Source organism: Chiloscyllium plagiosum, chromosome 22 (genome assembly GCF_004010195.1).
Source record: "Chiloscyllium plagiosum isolate BGI_BamShark_2017 chromosome 22, ASM401019v2, whole genome shotgun sequence".
Lineage (NCBI taxonomy): Eukaryota > Metazoa > Chordata > Chondrichthyes > Orectolobiformes > Hemiscylliidae > Chiloscyllium > Chiloscyllium plagiosum.
The window spans coordinates 33996638-34014286 of NC_057731.1; the positions used below are offsets into that span (position 1 = coordinate 33996638).

General features: G+C 35.8%; 1 protein-coding gene across 1 annotated transcript in view; it reads left to right on the top strand.

Moving 5' to 3' along the window:
- Nucleotides 1-6561: 6561 nt before the first annotated feature.
- acsl5 (acyl-CoA synthetase long chain family member 5) overlaps nucleotides 6562-17649 on the top strand; it is a 58867-nt gene continuing 47779 nt past the window's right edge. The window contains exons 1-2 of the mRNA XM_043712730.1: nucleotides 6562-6696; nucleotides 16982-17143. Of these exons, the coding sequence (XP_043568665.1) occupies nucleotides 17012-17143 (132 nt within the window). The 5' untranslated portion in view covers nucleotides 6562-6696; nucleotides 16982-17011. The remainder of the gene's footprint in view (nucleotides 6697-16981; nucleotides 17144-17649) is intronic.

The following is a 17649-nucleotide window of genomic DNA, read 5'->3' on the forward strand; positions in this document are numbered from 1 at the left end:
CTATTCTCTCCCTAGTTACCCTTTCGTCCTTAATATATTTGTAAAAATCCTTTGGTTTCTCCTTAATTCTATTTGCCAAAGCTCTCTGATGTCCCCTTTTTGCCCTCCTGGTTTCCCTCTTAAGTATACTCCTACTTTCTTTATACTCTTCTAAGGATTGACTCGATCTATCCTGTCTACACCTGACATATGCTTTCTTCTTTTTCTTAACCAATTGGCCATGCTAAATTGCCTATAGTGTTAGGTGCATTAGTCAGAGGGAAATGGGTCTGGCTGGGTTACTCTTCGGAGGGTCAGTGTGGACTTGTTGGGCCGAAGGGCCTGTTTCCACACTGTAGGGAATCTAATCTAATTAGAAGTGTGTCAAGTCAACTGGCTTCACTAAATTTTCTCAGCTGTCAAACATTGGAGATGGCACCCTGTAAGTGAAGAGTATACATAGGCAAAACCAAGAAGTGTCAATCTGTTTTGCTTTTTCATTATTCCTGCCACATCTCAATACTGATTTCATTTCTCTGATTTTTATGAAGTATAAATAAATTTGCACATCATGTTTATTGTTAGATGTTCTTGTGAAGTGTATTTACTGTGTATAACCAATGCCTAAATAAATACAGCATTGAACATTTGCTCCTATACAGTATGTAGATGAACTAACTATTTTAATTATCCCATTCTTGACAATGTAATATATCTTTACCATTGCTATAATGCAATTGAGGATTGGTTCATCATGTAGAGAGCTATAATCAACTTTTGGGACTATAGAAAATGGTAAGTTAAAGGCTGCATGTCAAATTGCAGTGGGACCAAGTGGGACCTCGGGACCTAGGCAAATTTTCTCACTGCAATCTTTTCTTAGTTTCTGTCAGCAAAAAGCACTGAAGGAAATCAAATGATGCACATTTTGATATTATGTTCAATGTCTGTTTGGGATGTAACAGATATCAACTGATAGCTGAAACAATGCATTGCAGTGCTAATGAGATGAATTGAAGGCTGCAAGTTGTCTTTTAGTAGTTAATGGAAGTAGTTAAGAGCTGCAAATTATGTCAAAAAATGTTGAAAGATGTCAAATGTTTCTGATAGGATTGTAGCTAGTTTATACGAATAAGCAGTGCCATTATAGAAGATTACCAAGTCCAGCAATTCATTTATATTATAACTTGGATCAGATTTGCAGTGGTCAGCGGCATGCCTCCAACTTTGTTGCAAAATAGTGCTTACCACCTGCAACTCCATGTTGTAGTCCATGTTTACTCTTAATAGACTGTCACAAAAATAGTATGATAAAATCTTATGTAAACACCCAATCATAGTATTGCCCCATGACAATTTTCACTTGTAACATAATCAAAAAGTTTAAAAGGCACATTTTGGTCCAGTTGTCAACATTAATATTCTGCTTGGTCTGTTCTTTGGACTTCTGGATGTTTATATTAAAAGTAACTTTGTCCTTATAACACAGTATAGCTCTTTATCTTATCTTTCCTGGCATAGTTCTTAACCTTAGCTACTAAAACCCATAAAAGTTACAGACTGTCTTTCTTTTACGTAGGTTAGTAGAAATATTGTAATAGTTAGTAACTGATTAACTTTAGACTTTCATTCAATATCTGCATTCATTACAAGCCAAAAGTACAAAGAACAAATCCTTGTAAAACGTGTATTTTCAAAATCAAAGTACAGTTTCAGCATAAGCAAATGACAGTACATTAAATTTAATTTAACTACATTTAATCAACTTGTAATAGTTATTACTTGTCTTGCAGAGGTACTGTCAATAACAAAATAAGAATATTTAATCATTTAATTTCTTAAATTTCAAGATGTATTTTGCAGTGCATTAATTCATCCTAATTTATTAACCAAGTGAAAATTATGCTGCAATTGAAATCTGACTTCAATCAGTACAATTCTACAACTGAAATTAAACAGTGAATTAGCTATTGTGTGCACATTTATGAACAGCTCACTACTTCAGCTGATCTGTTTTTCACAATTTAATCAACTGTGTATAATTCATTACTACCTCCAAAACAGCAGCAGCATTGGGGTTGGTTTACCCTGTAGTTGAATGAATAGTTAAATTCGGTATCAAAATAAGTAAAAGTCTACCAAACTCCAGCCAAATTGCCAACTACTGATGTATGGCAAACATTGGAAACTTGCTTTGAATGTGTTAATTTGTTTAGTTATACAGCAAGCACAAAAAAGAGAGAGATTCTTCCCAATCATAGCACAAAACCATCATGATCACAAAATACATATTAGAGTAATAGAGTCATAGAAATGTACAGCACTGAACCAGACCCTTCAGTCCAACTCGTTCATGCAGACCAATTGCTTGCACCTATATTACCTGATGATCTCATCTAACATTTCAACAGTCTAATTCCTTGATAATCTTCATGATTCTTTCTAATAATGCATCCACATCCATAGTAATGTGTTATATGTATGCAATAATCCTCCTTATTGTCTAATCAATCTCAATTCTATTAGGTGGCAATTGCTGAATCTTTTTGCAACTTAGTATTATTAATTTTCTTTGGAACAAAATAGAACTGAGGAAGGGTCAATGGATCAGAAACATTAACTCTGATTTCTCTGCACAGATGCTGCCAGACCTGCTGAGCTTTTCCAGCAATTTCTGTTTTTGTTTTTGATTTCCAGCATCTGCAGTTCTTTCGCTTTTTAATGTACTTAGAGCTGACACACTGTACAATTATCATCTCTATCTTTCAGGAAACAAAAGTTAACCATTCATTGAATTCTCTGAGTAGCTATTAAAGATTATTAACCTACAGGAGATTCTTTCTCCTCACTTATTGAACATGGCGATGTGGAAATTCGGTAATGATTCAGAGACAGGATGTACATTATCTTCTGTGGAGTATCCACTAACTTGAGATAATAGCTGCATAACTATTGATTCCATATCTGGGAGGAGGGTTGGATTTCTAATTAGCTAGTTTGTAACTATTTTAAATCTATCATAAACATATTCAACTTGCTAACTTTCCCACTAAACAAGAACAAATTAGGGGCATTATTTTGTGGGGGTTGACATGTCAGCTTGTCTGTTGAAATTATACATCATGCCCAAAGTTAAAACTGATCTTTGAGCTCCAAAATTTTATCTTAAGCAATTTTGTCATAGTTATCAGTGAAATGGTTTCAAACTTCAGTAGCCCTGGGAGATCAGATTTCCTGTGATAACAGTATCAAAAATCAAGGCTAACTTATACAGTATCCCTTGATAATAATCTACATAACCTTTTCTTTTTCTGGTTCAAAAGATTTTGAAAGATTGCATTATATGATCCTGTCATAACCTCAGGACATCCTAAAGTACTTTATACCTAATGAATTATCTTTGAAATGCAGTTGCTGTTGTCATGTAGGAAACATGAGAACCAATATGATTCAATAACTATCAACAAGGTAAATGATCAGCTAACCTTTGTTATTAGAGTTAGGGATAAACATTGATCAAGACACTGAGATTATGTCCCTGGTCCCCTTCTTCAAAAATGGGCCAGCCAACCAATAACTTAGCTAACATTGATCTACAAATCATGATCATTTCTTGATAAATGGCTGGACAATTATCTGACATCATTAGTAACTAGCTCATGATGGGTCTGCATTAGTCGTCATTTTCACAAGGCTGGTGTATCAACCTGTATGTAGGCATAAGAAAGGTAAAATTAGGTCACCTGAGGGGTACAATAGGTAAATGGTGCCATCTTTGCAACCCAGAACAGTGGGTAGAGCTTACTAGGACAAACTATTCAGTTTTAACGGTGAAAAGTTTCAGAGAAGACTGGCTAATGTAACTTGAACAAACACAGGTGATCAAATCCAGCCACCAAAGAGATTAAATAGGAAAGAATGAAGGACAGATAAATTCAGGAGTGACATTGGGTTTAGTTTTTTTTAAGAAATGTAGATAGTAAGAAGAATGGAAAATTGAGTGAGTTGCTGATTATTGTGAAGTTCTGGAAACATGAATTATGATAGGAGATAATGGATAACACCATAAAGGCTGTTCTCAATGGAACCCATGATTATATGAATTGTGGTACAGAAAATGAGCTATAACCTTGCAGAATCTTTTAAAACAGCAATGAGCAAGCATGGCAACTCAGCAGTCCTAGTTACCACGTTTCAGACAAGAGAGATAGAAGGATAATTTCAACTCTGAGTTAAGAGTTGGATAGAATGAGATTATTTTCATTGGCTAAGAGAAGATTTAATTGAGGTGTACAACCAATAAATGTAACTTAAAAGCATAGACAGGACAGAGCAGAGAATTGACTAACTACAGGGTATAGTTTAAAATAATTGGTAGAAAGATTAGATTGGAATTAGACTGACTTTTCATCACCGAATTCTTAGACAGCACCTTCCAAAACCACAACCACTATCATGGGCTTTAGTGACTGGGCCAGCATGTATTGCCCAAGCCTAGTTGTCCTTGAGAAGGTGGTATGAGCGTCCTTCTTGAACAAAGAAAGAAGTACAGAAAGGAACAGGCCCTTCAGCCCACCAAGACTGCATTGACACATGATGCCTTTCTAAGCCAAAAACCTTTTGCCTCTATTCAGTCTGTATCCCCCTATTCCCTGCCTATTAATATGTCTGTCAAGTTGCCACTTAAATGTTGCTATTGTGCTTGCCTCACCACCTCCTCTGGCAGCACATTCCAGGGACTTGCTATCCTCTGTGTAAAAAATCTGTCTCTCACATTTCTTTAAACTTACTCCCTTTTACCTTAAGTCTATGTCTTGAGTAATAGAAAAAAAAACTGACTGTCCATTCTATCCATGTCTCTCATTATTTTGTGAATTTCTATCAGGTCGCTCCTCATTCTTCAACATTCAAGTGAAAACAAACCAAGTTTGTCCAATCTCTCCTCAGTAGCAAATACCTTTTCAAACCAGTAAACATTCTGGTAAACCATTTCTGTATCCTCTCCAAAACCTCCACATCCTTCTTGTATTTGTGGCAACCAGAACTATCCACAATATTCCAAATGTGGCCAAACTAAAGTTCTATAAAGTTGCAATATGACTTGCCAATTTTTATACTCTATGCCCCAACCGATGAAAGTAAGCATCTTGACCACCTTATCCATTTGTCTTGCCACCTTTTGGGAACTGTGGACCTGTATGCCAAGATCCTTCAGTAAGCTGAAGATACTAAGGGTTCTGCCATTTACTACATACTTCCCTCCTGCATTAGATCATCCAAAATGCATTACTTTGCATTTTCCCAGATTAAACTCCACCTGCCATTTCTCTGACCAAGTCTCCAGCCTATATATGTCCTGCTGTATTCTCTGGTAATGCTCCTCACTATCCACAGCTCCCCCAAATCTTTGTGTCATCCACAAACTTACTAATCAGGCACAAACATTCTCCTCCCAATGATTTGTATGTATTACAAACAATAGGGGTCCCAGCACTGACCCCTGCTGAACATCACTGGTCACAGATCTCCAATCAAACAAATACTTTTTCACTGCTACGTACTGTTTTCTATGAGTCAGCCAGTTCTGTATCCATCTTATCAGCTCACCATGGATACCATGTGACTTCACCTTTTGCATTAGCCTGCCACAAGGGGCCTTGTCAAAGGCCTTGCTAAAGTCCATGTGGATCACATCCACCAACCTCATCAATCAACTTTGTCACTTCCACAAAAAACTTAATCAGTTTTGTGAGACATGACCTTGCCTGCACAAAGCCACACTTCCTATCATTAATAAGTCCATATTTTCCCAAATATGAGTAAATCTTCAACTGAAGAATCTCCTCCAATAATTTCCCTACCACTGATGTAAAGCTCACTAGCCTGCCACTTGTCAGTGCAAGCTTTTATATTGTCCAGATCTTGCTGCATTTGAATCTGGAGTGCTTCTGTATCTGAGGAGTCATGAATGATGTTGAACATTCTGCAATCATCCAAGAGCATCCTGACTTTGACCTGATGATGGAGGGAAGGTTGTTGATGAAGCAGCTGAAGATGGTTGAACCAAGAACAGTTACCAGATAAACTACTGCAAAGGTGTCCTGGAACTAAAATGCCTGACTTCCAACAACCTCAACAATCTTCCTGTATGCCAGGTCTGACTCCAATCAGCAAAGAGTTTTTACCCTGATTTCCATTGACTTTAGTTTTGCCAGGGCTTCTTGATGCCAAATTTAGCCTGGAATGGCCTCTTCTGCATCATTCATTTCTATAATTCTGTGTTTTGTGATAATGCCAATAGATCCAGATGCACCTTACTAATTTAATTCAAGACGGTGCATCATAATAGAAATGAATGCATGTTACAATATTTCTATTAATCTTTTTGGATTGAGCTAGAACACCGAGCATAGCCAACCCCGTTGAAAGAGTTAAAGATGAAAACAAAACTGATTGATTGTAGTTGCTACTATCAGGATTGTTTGAGCTAAATGAACTTTGGAACTCATCTCAGCAAGGTTCAAAGATTACCTGGGCGCAGTATCAAAAATTGGCTACTAGCCATGTGTGGCAGGAGTGAAATTCCAGTGTGCGAAAAGTATGTCTTGAGCAATTGCTGTGTGAGCAGTAAGTAACCATATGTGTATGCACACATATAAACCTTAAACCCAGACTAGGGGTTGGATTACCAGTCACAAAGTGCCTCCAGCAATAAAGGTAGGGTGTTCAACCTTAATGTTTGTATTCTATCATTTCAACTTGCAGTTATTAACTGTTGTGCTAATAGGTAAATTGCTTCCTTGTTGATATAACAAAATATGTCTGTTTTTAGTTCTTAGTTATAAACTAATTAATAAAATTGGAATGGTGTTGACTTTTGTACACTATCATCCTTAATGCTAAAATCTATGAATAACAGCTACTGTAGCTTATCATGCCGTTGTATAGGTTTAGATTGTACTGCATGTTCATGTCCAAAATTACATTTTTATTAAGAAGTGATATGTATTAAATCCTTAGACTACTACAGACATTTAAACCAGCATCTGACATCTAATAGAGAACATATCTTAACATGTTTTACGGACATAATACAATTATTGGAGTTTTAGTTGCTCATTGGTTGTGATTGTTGTCAGTATTTACAAAAGAAATGTTTCATTGGTTGAAGTCACCTCTGTTTATATTCTGCCTTGGATAATAGTTGAGCTGTAATGAATTAGTAAGTTGTTCTTCAGTCTGCTTGTTCTGCGATCTTAGACTGCAAGAGTGAAGCTTCGGTCCTTTGCTGAAATATGTAAGTGAATGAATAAAGCCGTTAGGGTAGGACCTCACCAAGTGTTAAAGGAGCAAGAAGTACACAAATTAGCTCAGAATAATGACTACTTGAGATCAAGTTTGTTTTTTTTTTAAAATGGAAACAATATTGAAATGAAAAATGATGGTACTATAAATACCCTGCAGTTTTGGTAGCATCTATTGTGAGATACAGTCAACATTTTTAGATCTGTGATCTTCCCTCAGAACTGAATGGTTAACTATGTTTTACTCTCCACTGATGCTGTCTCACCTGTAGAGTATTTCCAGTATTTACCATTTTTATTATTTTCTATTTTAAGTAGAGTAAGTAGAAAGAAGGAAAGTTTGACAAAGCTAAGAGTGAAGTTCTAAAGTTTAGAGCAGCAGTGAATCTGAAGAACTGAAAGAAATAGGATTTACAATGCCGTACAGGAAGAGACAAAGGTGCAGTCATTCAACAGTAAAAGAAATAAAAGTACTTTTGTGCTAAAGCTGTGTGATGTGAAGGAAATATTAGTACTGAATGCATAAAACAGTCAACAGTTCAAAAGAGTACTAAGGTTTGAGTAAATTGAATAGGTAAATCATATTGAGAGGAAAAGAGAACAAATAATCTTTTGACCTGCTTAAAAAGGTTTAAAGATTCTCCCCAATCAAACAATAACATCACACATGGCTACATGACAAAGGATGTGTTTTAAAGACAAATGTTTAAACACGACACAGTTCCCAAACCGATAACCAATCAAACTCCTGAGTGATACTACCAGTTCTTATGCATGCTCATAGCAAATCATTTCACATTAAAACAAAAATAAGCATAATTCTTGATTAAAATTTCTACAGCAGTAACTTCGAGCAACACATATTTCCATGTTCAGCATATTAAAGGCCTTATATTCTAGATAATCTGTCAGTGTAGATTGCAATTTGAATATTGTACAACTGTTCACACAGCTTCATGTAAAATACTAATAAGGTCAAATCAATCACCAATAAGATATGATTTTATTTTGGTGCAGTTTTGTAATTTATGATTGAACGATGGAAAATCTAAAATATTGATTGAACATGATAATATTTGGCAATCACAGGACAACTTTTGCATTAAGTGTATAGTGTCTTATCTTTCAACTGCACTAAGAGATAGACAACTGCAATCAGAGATAAGAGAACAAATTAAAACTAAATAATAATTTTAAACCTTTTACTGCAATCTAAGCTTCTTCAGTCAAATACTACAGCATGAGTATATTGGTTAGCAAAGAATCAGTTTTGATTAATTTGGATTCAACTTTATTGCTGCGAGATGCTTAGAATTTTCTCTTGATAAATCTCCCGTTGTTGGCTCTTCTGGAAGTTTAAATTTCGAACAAAACACTTACCGTTATGGTCAGTGTATATCTAACTAGTAAAGCAAATACTATCTTGATTTCAACGACTGCACATGATACAAAAACTTCAGTCAAATTATAAATGTCTAATGATGTTCTTGACCCAGCATAACTGTTAGCTCATGCCAACTCATGTCCCCACCCGCTGCCCTTTGCTCACCCACTCCCCAAACCACTGCGTATCCACATGGATAGGGACACACACTGAAAGGAGATAAAATATTGCAGATTTTATTATATTGAAGAAAATATTCTCATTGATAAATAATTTACTATGCTTACAATCTTTCAACTATATATTGCCTTATAACAATAAACATTTCATTCAATTATCCCACAATTCCATATCCCAAAACAGTTTTTCATCTTCTACCCAGTCCAGTGTTATGTATAATTGGATTTTCTGAAGCACCTTTGGGTCAGGAATACCACTATGACCTTATCAAGGGCAACTAGGAATGGGCAACAAATGTTGACCTTGTCAGCAATGTTCACATCCATGAAAGAATAAAACAATGTTACATAACAGTTGGACCAAATTCCTTCTTACAGTAGTGAGGCATGTCGAAGATGGCATCCCAGGTTCAGTTTCACATGTAAAGGGATTTTACCATCTTGTTTTTATGGAGTTGACTCTAACTATTTGCACAATGCCCTGTTTAATCCAGGGCTGATAAAATAGCACCCCTTTGTGATTTCGAGCAGATTTCTGTGGCTTTCGCATATGCATTCCTTGACTTTCTCTGAAGGCAAACTGGGATAATAAATTATGTGTCTTATTTCATCTCGGGTGAACATACATTCCCACAGTTATGATTGTAATGTCATAAAAGAGGCTAGAAAACATGACAGCCCAAAACAAGATAAAATAATGAACATGCTGTACTTCCCTACATCAATGGATAAATTTACTTAACTTAAACTGGAAAACACCTCAGGTAGAATTGTCTTTTCCTTATTTCGATTTTCTTTAAAATTGTCTCAACATGTTATGCTTTTAATATTTCAAACTTTAGTATAATTCTATTTGCTAAAAGCTCCTGTCTAGAATTAATTTCAAAAAGATCCAAAATAGTGACAAAACTATATGGCATTATTTTGGAAAAGAGTAACTCCGTTTCCTCTATTTGTTCTCAACTTTCTCAATCATTGTCTCTATCACAACTTACCTATTAATACAGCAAATAGGTTCTTTCCTTTGCCATCTGTCTAATTCAGATCTTGAAATGAGAAGGAGACACATATGTGCCTCTTTCTGTACAAAAATGTGCATGAATTTTGGCTCAGTGTTTCCTATGGCTGCTTGGTTCAAAACAAGAGTACGCAGTGTGGGGATTGACAAATGGGAACGTTCAGATGTAAAACTGCTGGAAAACTGCTATAATCTCACTTTTGGGTGAGATTATAGTTTGCATCTTTATGGACATTACTTGAATGAACCACCTTGACATAAATTTTAATGCCTCTAGCATGGGCAAATAAGTAATTTACAAAGTTCCAATAGATTTTATTAATTATGCTGCAGCATCAGAGAATTGTAGTCAGACATTTGCTATGATGATGTTTTCTTGTAGAGTGAGCCTTGAGGAATACATTATAGTGAGGAAGCAGTAGCCTGTGATCACTGATGGACATTGCAAATATCTAATATATTTCTCAAGTTCGATGTTAACAATGTATATCTTACTTCCATGGAGATTTTCCTCAGGATAATGTGAATAACTGAAAGATAAGTTTTGAAATCAATTTATCTCTGAAGCACTAAGGTATCAGCTTTTTTGTCATCAGTGAAATGACAATACTTCCCCTTGACCTCAAAGAAAGCTACCCACAAAGATTTTACTGCCAGGGATTTCAGTTTCCCCTGATGCCAATTTGAGGAGGTCGCAATCCATCCAGCAACAGTTATGTCATCAATGATATAAATAGCCAATCACATTGAAACACTCTCACAGACAGAAACTTGGAAGAAAACGTACCAAACTTTTCATTTTGAATTAAGATTTTACAATGAGTGAAATGAATGACTGAGATAAAGATGTAATATTTGTGTGTAAGCAGAAATATTATAAACAAACTTGTACAAAAATATTATTTTTAATCATGTATTTATTTTTATTTTAATGGACATATTTGACACTTCACAAACATAAAGTTAGTTTTTATGGATCAATGTAAGTAATTATGAACTTAGGGTACTATTAAAACCAAGTTTCACCTCACTAAACATGATGCGACTGTTTAAAATGTTCTTACAGACACCTCCGGGCTTGTGCATTCAAGATGGGAGAGCAGAGTTGGGATATTTTCTGGCTCTGTGAAACCAAACCAACAGAAAATGTACCAGAAATTGGGATTCTCATTCTTGAGTGATGGGGGTTCCTGGGTATTAGTCTGGTGTACCCCAAGAATGAGACCAGGGATGCGGATTATGGAGTCAGGCTGGTGCAATGTCTGCCTCTGTATACCTGAACTATATTGAGGTTTCTAAAAGAAGTATAATAAAACATAAAACAGTGCTCCAGCCTCACCCCTTATGCTTCTATACCACCTGCAGACTCTGCATACCCTTCTATGACAACCCATGGATCCTGTAACCACTTCCCCTGAAACCTTCCGCCCCAATCCATGTCTATGCACCCAGTCTCCATGGCCCTTTATGATCCCTACATCAAATCATGCCATCTGCCTACCCATTACTCTTTAAGGTCCCTATGCCAACAATGCCAGCTCATGCTAATTCCAGGCCTTCTCTCTCTCTACTCTTTGCCTTTACATCTGCCAAACCATTGAATACACAACATGGGTCGACCTCAGGATCCATGCACAGATGAGATAAAACACAATTACCATCTTAACAATATTGATGAAAACTCATTCATTCACAAATAAGTTATGATGTTTACAATCCTTCAATTACATAATATCTTATAACAATAAGCATTTAGTTCAGTAATGTTTGATAATAATGAGTTTTGGAATGCATAGTCGCATTTTAGAGAGCCTTAGACCACTTGTAACAATCTATCAAACTGTGAAATGGAAATTAAATTCAATAAGAGATGGTTACAAAATTGGTTATGCTGCACTAATGCAAGCCCATGGACTTATTTCAAACTTTTGAGTTAACTAGCAAGCAAAATCTTTTAAAACTCCACATTTTTCAGAGTGTGAAGGCCATGACATTTTGACAGGTACTTTCAAAAGATACTTTTAACTTCTCATCTTGACACTTTTTTTCGAGAGTTCATCTGTGCAGGCCACCCAACATTCCTCAAAATTAATTTGGACTTCCCTGAAAGATGCTGTGGAATTATGTCCAAGTGGGCAACTGACCTCTCAGTTGGGCTGAAGGGCATTTGCCTGAAACGTCGATTTTCCTGCTCCTTGGATGTTGCCTGACCTGCTGTACTTTTTCCAGCACCACTCTCATCTTGACTCTGATCCTCAGCATCTGCAGTCCTCACTTTCGCCCTCTCCAAAAGGATGTTGTGGCTATCCAAATGTACCCAACAAGTTCAGTCCTACTCCTACCAGATATAATCTTTGTGTTTCAGACACCCAGTTCACTAAAACCACATCCAAACAAATGATAATTGACATGTGCAGAGACAGGACTTCAGGTTTTCAACCACATCCACCACTTCCACCATGAAAATCCAGGCTAAAGATTAATAGCCTAAAACATTTTCATGACATTAGTGACTTCTACTGATTGCATTCTGGGGGTTATGGAACAATGCTGTTGCAAATATCTAGTTCATGACATATATTTTAGAACGTAGGTTTAGTTTTAGGAATTAAAGTTTCAAAGTAGAAAATGGGGTAAATACAATTAAAAGAAATTTGGAATCTTGAGAACATGTTCACTTTTAGTGATTGATAGCTAGAAAGGTAAGGTCACATAAAGGCTAGTGGAGAATTCTAATAGATGACCTATCTCTGATCCTGTTGGCGGCTATGAGATGGTTGAAATCCTTGCAATTTGGGGGCTGTTTTTGTTTGGAAGTTAGAGTTAAGTTAGTAAAACCTCAAGTATTGAAAATTCCATCTCCTTCCATCAAATTAAAGAAGAAATTGTAACTGAGGAATAATTAACTTGATGTTGATTGAGATCATTCTAGAGCTTGCCACTTCATTATGGAATTGGATGAAACTCAGGGAGATTCTTTGGTTTGAATTCATCTGCATATTTGCTGAAAGGATTAATTGCAGTTTGGACCTATGTGGTTTGCAGTTCACTAAGAGGCAGAAAGTAAGTGGCAATTAGCTAAACCTGCACTGGAAGGAAGCCCTAAAACTAACTTCATTTGCACTGAGAGATGTGGATGAGGCTTAGTCTCAGTTTGAATTTTGTGGGGAAACAAAACAGGAAGATTTCCTAATTTGAATCTGATGAAAGAATGAAAGTGGTCCAAACAGAGTCTTGTTGCAAAATAAACAATCAGTAGAATTAGCTAAGAAATATTTTAAAAGTAACCAGAACAATGGATTGAGGCATCCAGTCAATAGATAATAATAAAGCCCTTGTCTCTGAGACTAGGTAGAACTCTGGAGAAATTAAGGTTCCAAAGGACCATGGAATTCTTTTGAGTGTTCCCAACATAAGTACATAACTCAAGATATCATAAAGTAAAGATAATTCTTGGGGAAGTAAGAAGTAAAACAAAGTTTAACATGTGTATTTATAAACCACATTGGTAAATTAATCATATTTGTTTTATTTGTGCTCTTGTTCAAGAACATGAAATCTTGTGGCATAATTCTATTGTTAAAATGTAATATCTGCAATTACCTTTAAAGATTAACAGTTTGTAGCAGCATTAAATCACTGACAGCAACTTCTAGATACCTGCTTTTAACTGTAGAACTATAAGCTTTAAAAGTTGCTGCTAGTTTGAGAGGGGTAAAGAAAAGCAATCACTGACAGTTTTGCTATCCTAACCACTTAAAATTTGGACCATCATTAATTTACATGAACCTCCACTTTTCTTCATAAATTATCACTGCTATAATTGTTTTAGTATGGGTTTGTCTGTGCAGAGAAGCTCAGGCCAGTCCTTAGGCATTTGTGCAAAGAGTCTTTGTTCACATTATGTATAGGTGATACATCAGGCATCTATGCCCCAAGTTGTTTAAATTACAAATTTTCACACCCAGTCCTATTGAGGTCATGGTTGGATCAGAGCATGCCTCAGAGGTTTATCTGTATATTCATTAGCAATATCTCTAGCTTTAATGTTAACTTTAAAGAATTACAGTTGATGTTTACCCTTGAGAAAAAACAAATAATCCCATTGCTTCACTTGAAAATGTCATTCATTTATTTCAAATAAGAAATTATCTCTAATTTGCTTGATCACGAACTTTTCCTACATCAACCCATTTCCTAATTGCATATTTATGGCACCAAAGGCAATGTTAAAACATGACAGATGTGAATTTGTATATTTTATGATATTTAAGTAGCAAGTAGAATGACACAGTACACTGTAATGCACACTTTGGATCACTTAAAATGCTTAGATACTTTTAAAACACAGTTGGAAATCAGATTTTAAATGTTATTGAATAAACTGCTTGAATCATCAATGAGAAAGTTACATTTCTGGTTTGTTCTTCATGATGCTTACTGAACTGATACCAATTCTTTTCAGTTTTAGAAATTAGCAGACAGTTTTCAATGAAGAAAAGTAATGTGGTAATTATAGAATATGCAGGGTAGACACCTGTACATTAGCTTTTACTTAATCCATAACAACTAGAAACATCAAATTTAAATAGGTTCCAGGATTTACATGAATTTACCTGGCATTCTTAAGTTTTACATTATTAATAAAACATTTATTGACATTTTTGTAGAACCTTCTACCAGATTGAAAACCCATCAAATTCGATCCATTTCAAGATTAAAAATTCTAACTGACCAGAGTGAGACGATGGAAAGTGACAGAATCCTTTTCCTTTAAAATGTAATATTGACAATCTGTTACCATCAGAAAATAACTGTTAGATCAAAAAGTGAAATTTCCATTTCCTAAATCTGTATCAAGTTACCAACATATTTACAAAACTGAAGCATAAGAGTAATTCACAATTAGTTAATGGTTTTTGATAAGATTCCAACGTGAAGATCAGGCAGTTTATTGGGAACAACTTGAATATATGCTTAATTATATGGCAATTTAGTTGATTCTCACCTTGTTGCTCCCTTAAGAATTTTACATTATAAAAATTGCCACTTTAATTCCTAACAAACAGTTTATAATGATTTTTTAAACCATGGAATGACAATGACGTGAATGTTCATGGAACTCTTAACCTTTGGTGAGTTTTGAGTTCAAAATTAAAGGAGTTCCTTGTAACCAAAAACATTCAGAGAAATGGAATTAGCACTTACAGAGGTACAAGTCCAAGATGTGGCAATAGCAAATGAGTATGAATGATGCTTATATAGGTGAATACATAGGACTGTGAGATAAATCACATCGTATTCCATAAACTATATTGTCTTTTATGAAGAAGTGTGTGACAAAATGATCTCTGATAGTGTGTTGCATGTTTACGTAAAACGTGTTCATGAAGATATTGCATTTCAAATTTGGTCTTAGCTTGTTCCAATTTTAATCATACCACTGTTCATTTAAATTTTTCTTTTGAACAAATTTAAATATTTTCATTCTTTAATAAAGTTCTTGACTGAGGTTTTCATCTATCTTCAAGTACCATAAAAAAATTTTATGTCACAGGTTAATTATGATTAATGCTGGTCACTGAGCCTATGTTAATTGATCCATTCAGAATTAGCTCCTCCTCCTCCTCCCCGCCACCCAGCACTCCCATTGCATGATTCAATTGGCTTGCCTCCACTATTCATTCTAGGAGTTAGTCATTGTGCTTATCATTCTTTGTGTCATAAAGAATTTCCTAGTATTAGGTCTAAAACTTAACTAGATTGAACATTTCCTTGCCTATTCCAACAGTTCAGTTTGAACAAATGGATTTGCCTTTTGCACAGTGTCCATAGGATTAGATTGAGTGAGTGATTCATTCTGAAACACATGTCATTAATGTGAAGAAGATATAATATCAGGCCTTTAAAGAAGGAAATGTGAAGGACGTAAAAGGGAAAAAACACTGTTGAGTAGATTAGAATTAGTTGCAATAGGAAGTAAATGCAGCCTTCAGATAACAAAAAGAAGCACTCTTGCCCCAAGCATGATTTCTTATCCATGGCTATTTTGAAAAATAAAACAATGAAAGTATAAATTGTTTTCTTTTGGGGCTCCTGATCAGTGTGTTGTCATGACATTGTGATGGCTAATTATCAGCAGGCAGGAGAAGATGAATGAGTCAATTGCAGTTCTTCAAAGTAGTTGTTTTCAAGAGTCTGCTGCTGAGTTACTTTCAGATCCCTTTGTGACTTATTTGTGATAGCAATATATAATATTTTGCAACTTATATAAAATATCATTATTTTAGCTTTGCATTTGTAATTAATGACTACTAACTAACTCAGGCACTTATGCAAGATTCTCAGTCTATATGCTTGAGAAAGAGGGTAAAAAACAAAATTGGTGTCATGTAAATCATGTTAATAAAAAGAACATTGAGTATAGGAGTTGGGAGGTCATGTTGTCACTGTACAGGACTTTGGTTAGGCCAGTTTTGGAATATTGTGTGCAATTCTGGTCTCCCTTCTATAGACAGGATGTCGTGAAACTTGAAAGGGTCCAGAAAAGATTTACAAGGATGTTGCCAGGGTTGGAGGGTTTGAGCTATAGGGAGAGGCTGAATAGGCTGGGGCATTTTCCCTGGAGCGTCAGAGGCTGAGGGGTGACCTTATAGAGGTTTTTAAATCATGAGGGTAATGGATAGGGTAAATAGCCAACATCTTTATCCTGGATGGGGGAGTCCAGAACTAGAGAGCATAAATTTAGGGTGAGAGGGGTAAGATTTAAAAGGGATCTAAGGGGCAACTTTTTCACACAAAGGGGGTGCGTGTATGGAACGAGATGCCAGAGGAAGTTGTAGATGCTGGCACAATTACAGCATTTAAAAGGTATCTGAATGGGTACATGTTTAGGAAGGGTTTAGAGGGATATGGGCCAAGTGCTGGCAAATGGGACGAAATTACTTTAGGATATCTGGTTGACATGGACGAGTTGGACCGAAGGGTCTGTTTCTGTGCTGTATATCTCTCTGACTCTATGACTATTGAGATTGATGTTGTAATTAAAAGAATGTGTTTTGTGATGCATTATGAAAAATGTCTCACTGACGGATTTCTTGTTGTGCAATTCTTTCAGGTTTACAGCTTTCTTTCAGAAGTTAAAAACATGAGCATCCTGCTCCTGACTTGCTCTGTATCTGTTCTGGTTCTGATTGCAACTGTTTTTTACTGGGTGACAGCCAAACCAAAACCCGTTAAAGTCACATGTGACCTTTCCAAGCAATCTGTGCAAACTAAGGCAAGTAGAAATTTTGACAACAAATATAATGGTAAAAGTGACTTGAGTGCTTACAAGTTTGTTAAGTTGGAAAGTTTTCTTCACCCAAAATGTTTCTTCCTACTTAATCTAGATTTGCAATTTTCCCTTTGGCTTGAATTGTGGAGCTCACCTTCTGAATTCGAAGCAATACAATTGCTGGTCACCTTAATCGTTTCTGAGCATTTTGACTTTCCTCTTCTGTATCTGTTTCATACTTTGAGAAAGCTCCATGCATGTTGTGACCCAATGATTCCTGAACTGGATAATTATTCATATTTATAAGCTTTCCCCAGTAATGCTGAGGTGAGTTTGAATTTAGTATGCCTAACCCAATCCTAGTCAATTAAATCACTGCCAATTAGAGATTCAAACCTGGACATAACAGCCACACGAGGGAATACATTTATCCTTTAAATTCTCTGAAGAGCATTTGCCTTTCTAGTAGAATAATATCATGCTATCTTTGTTTTCGGGTAGGTGGGGAG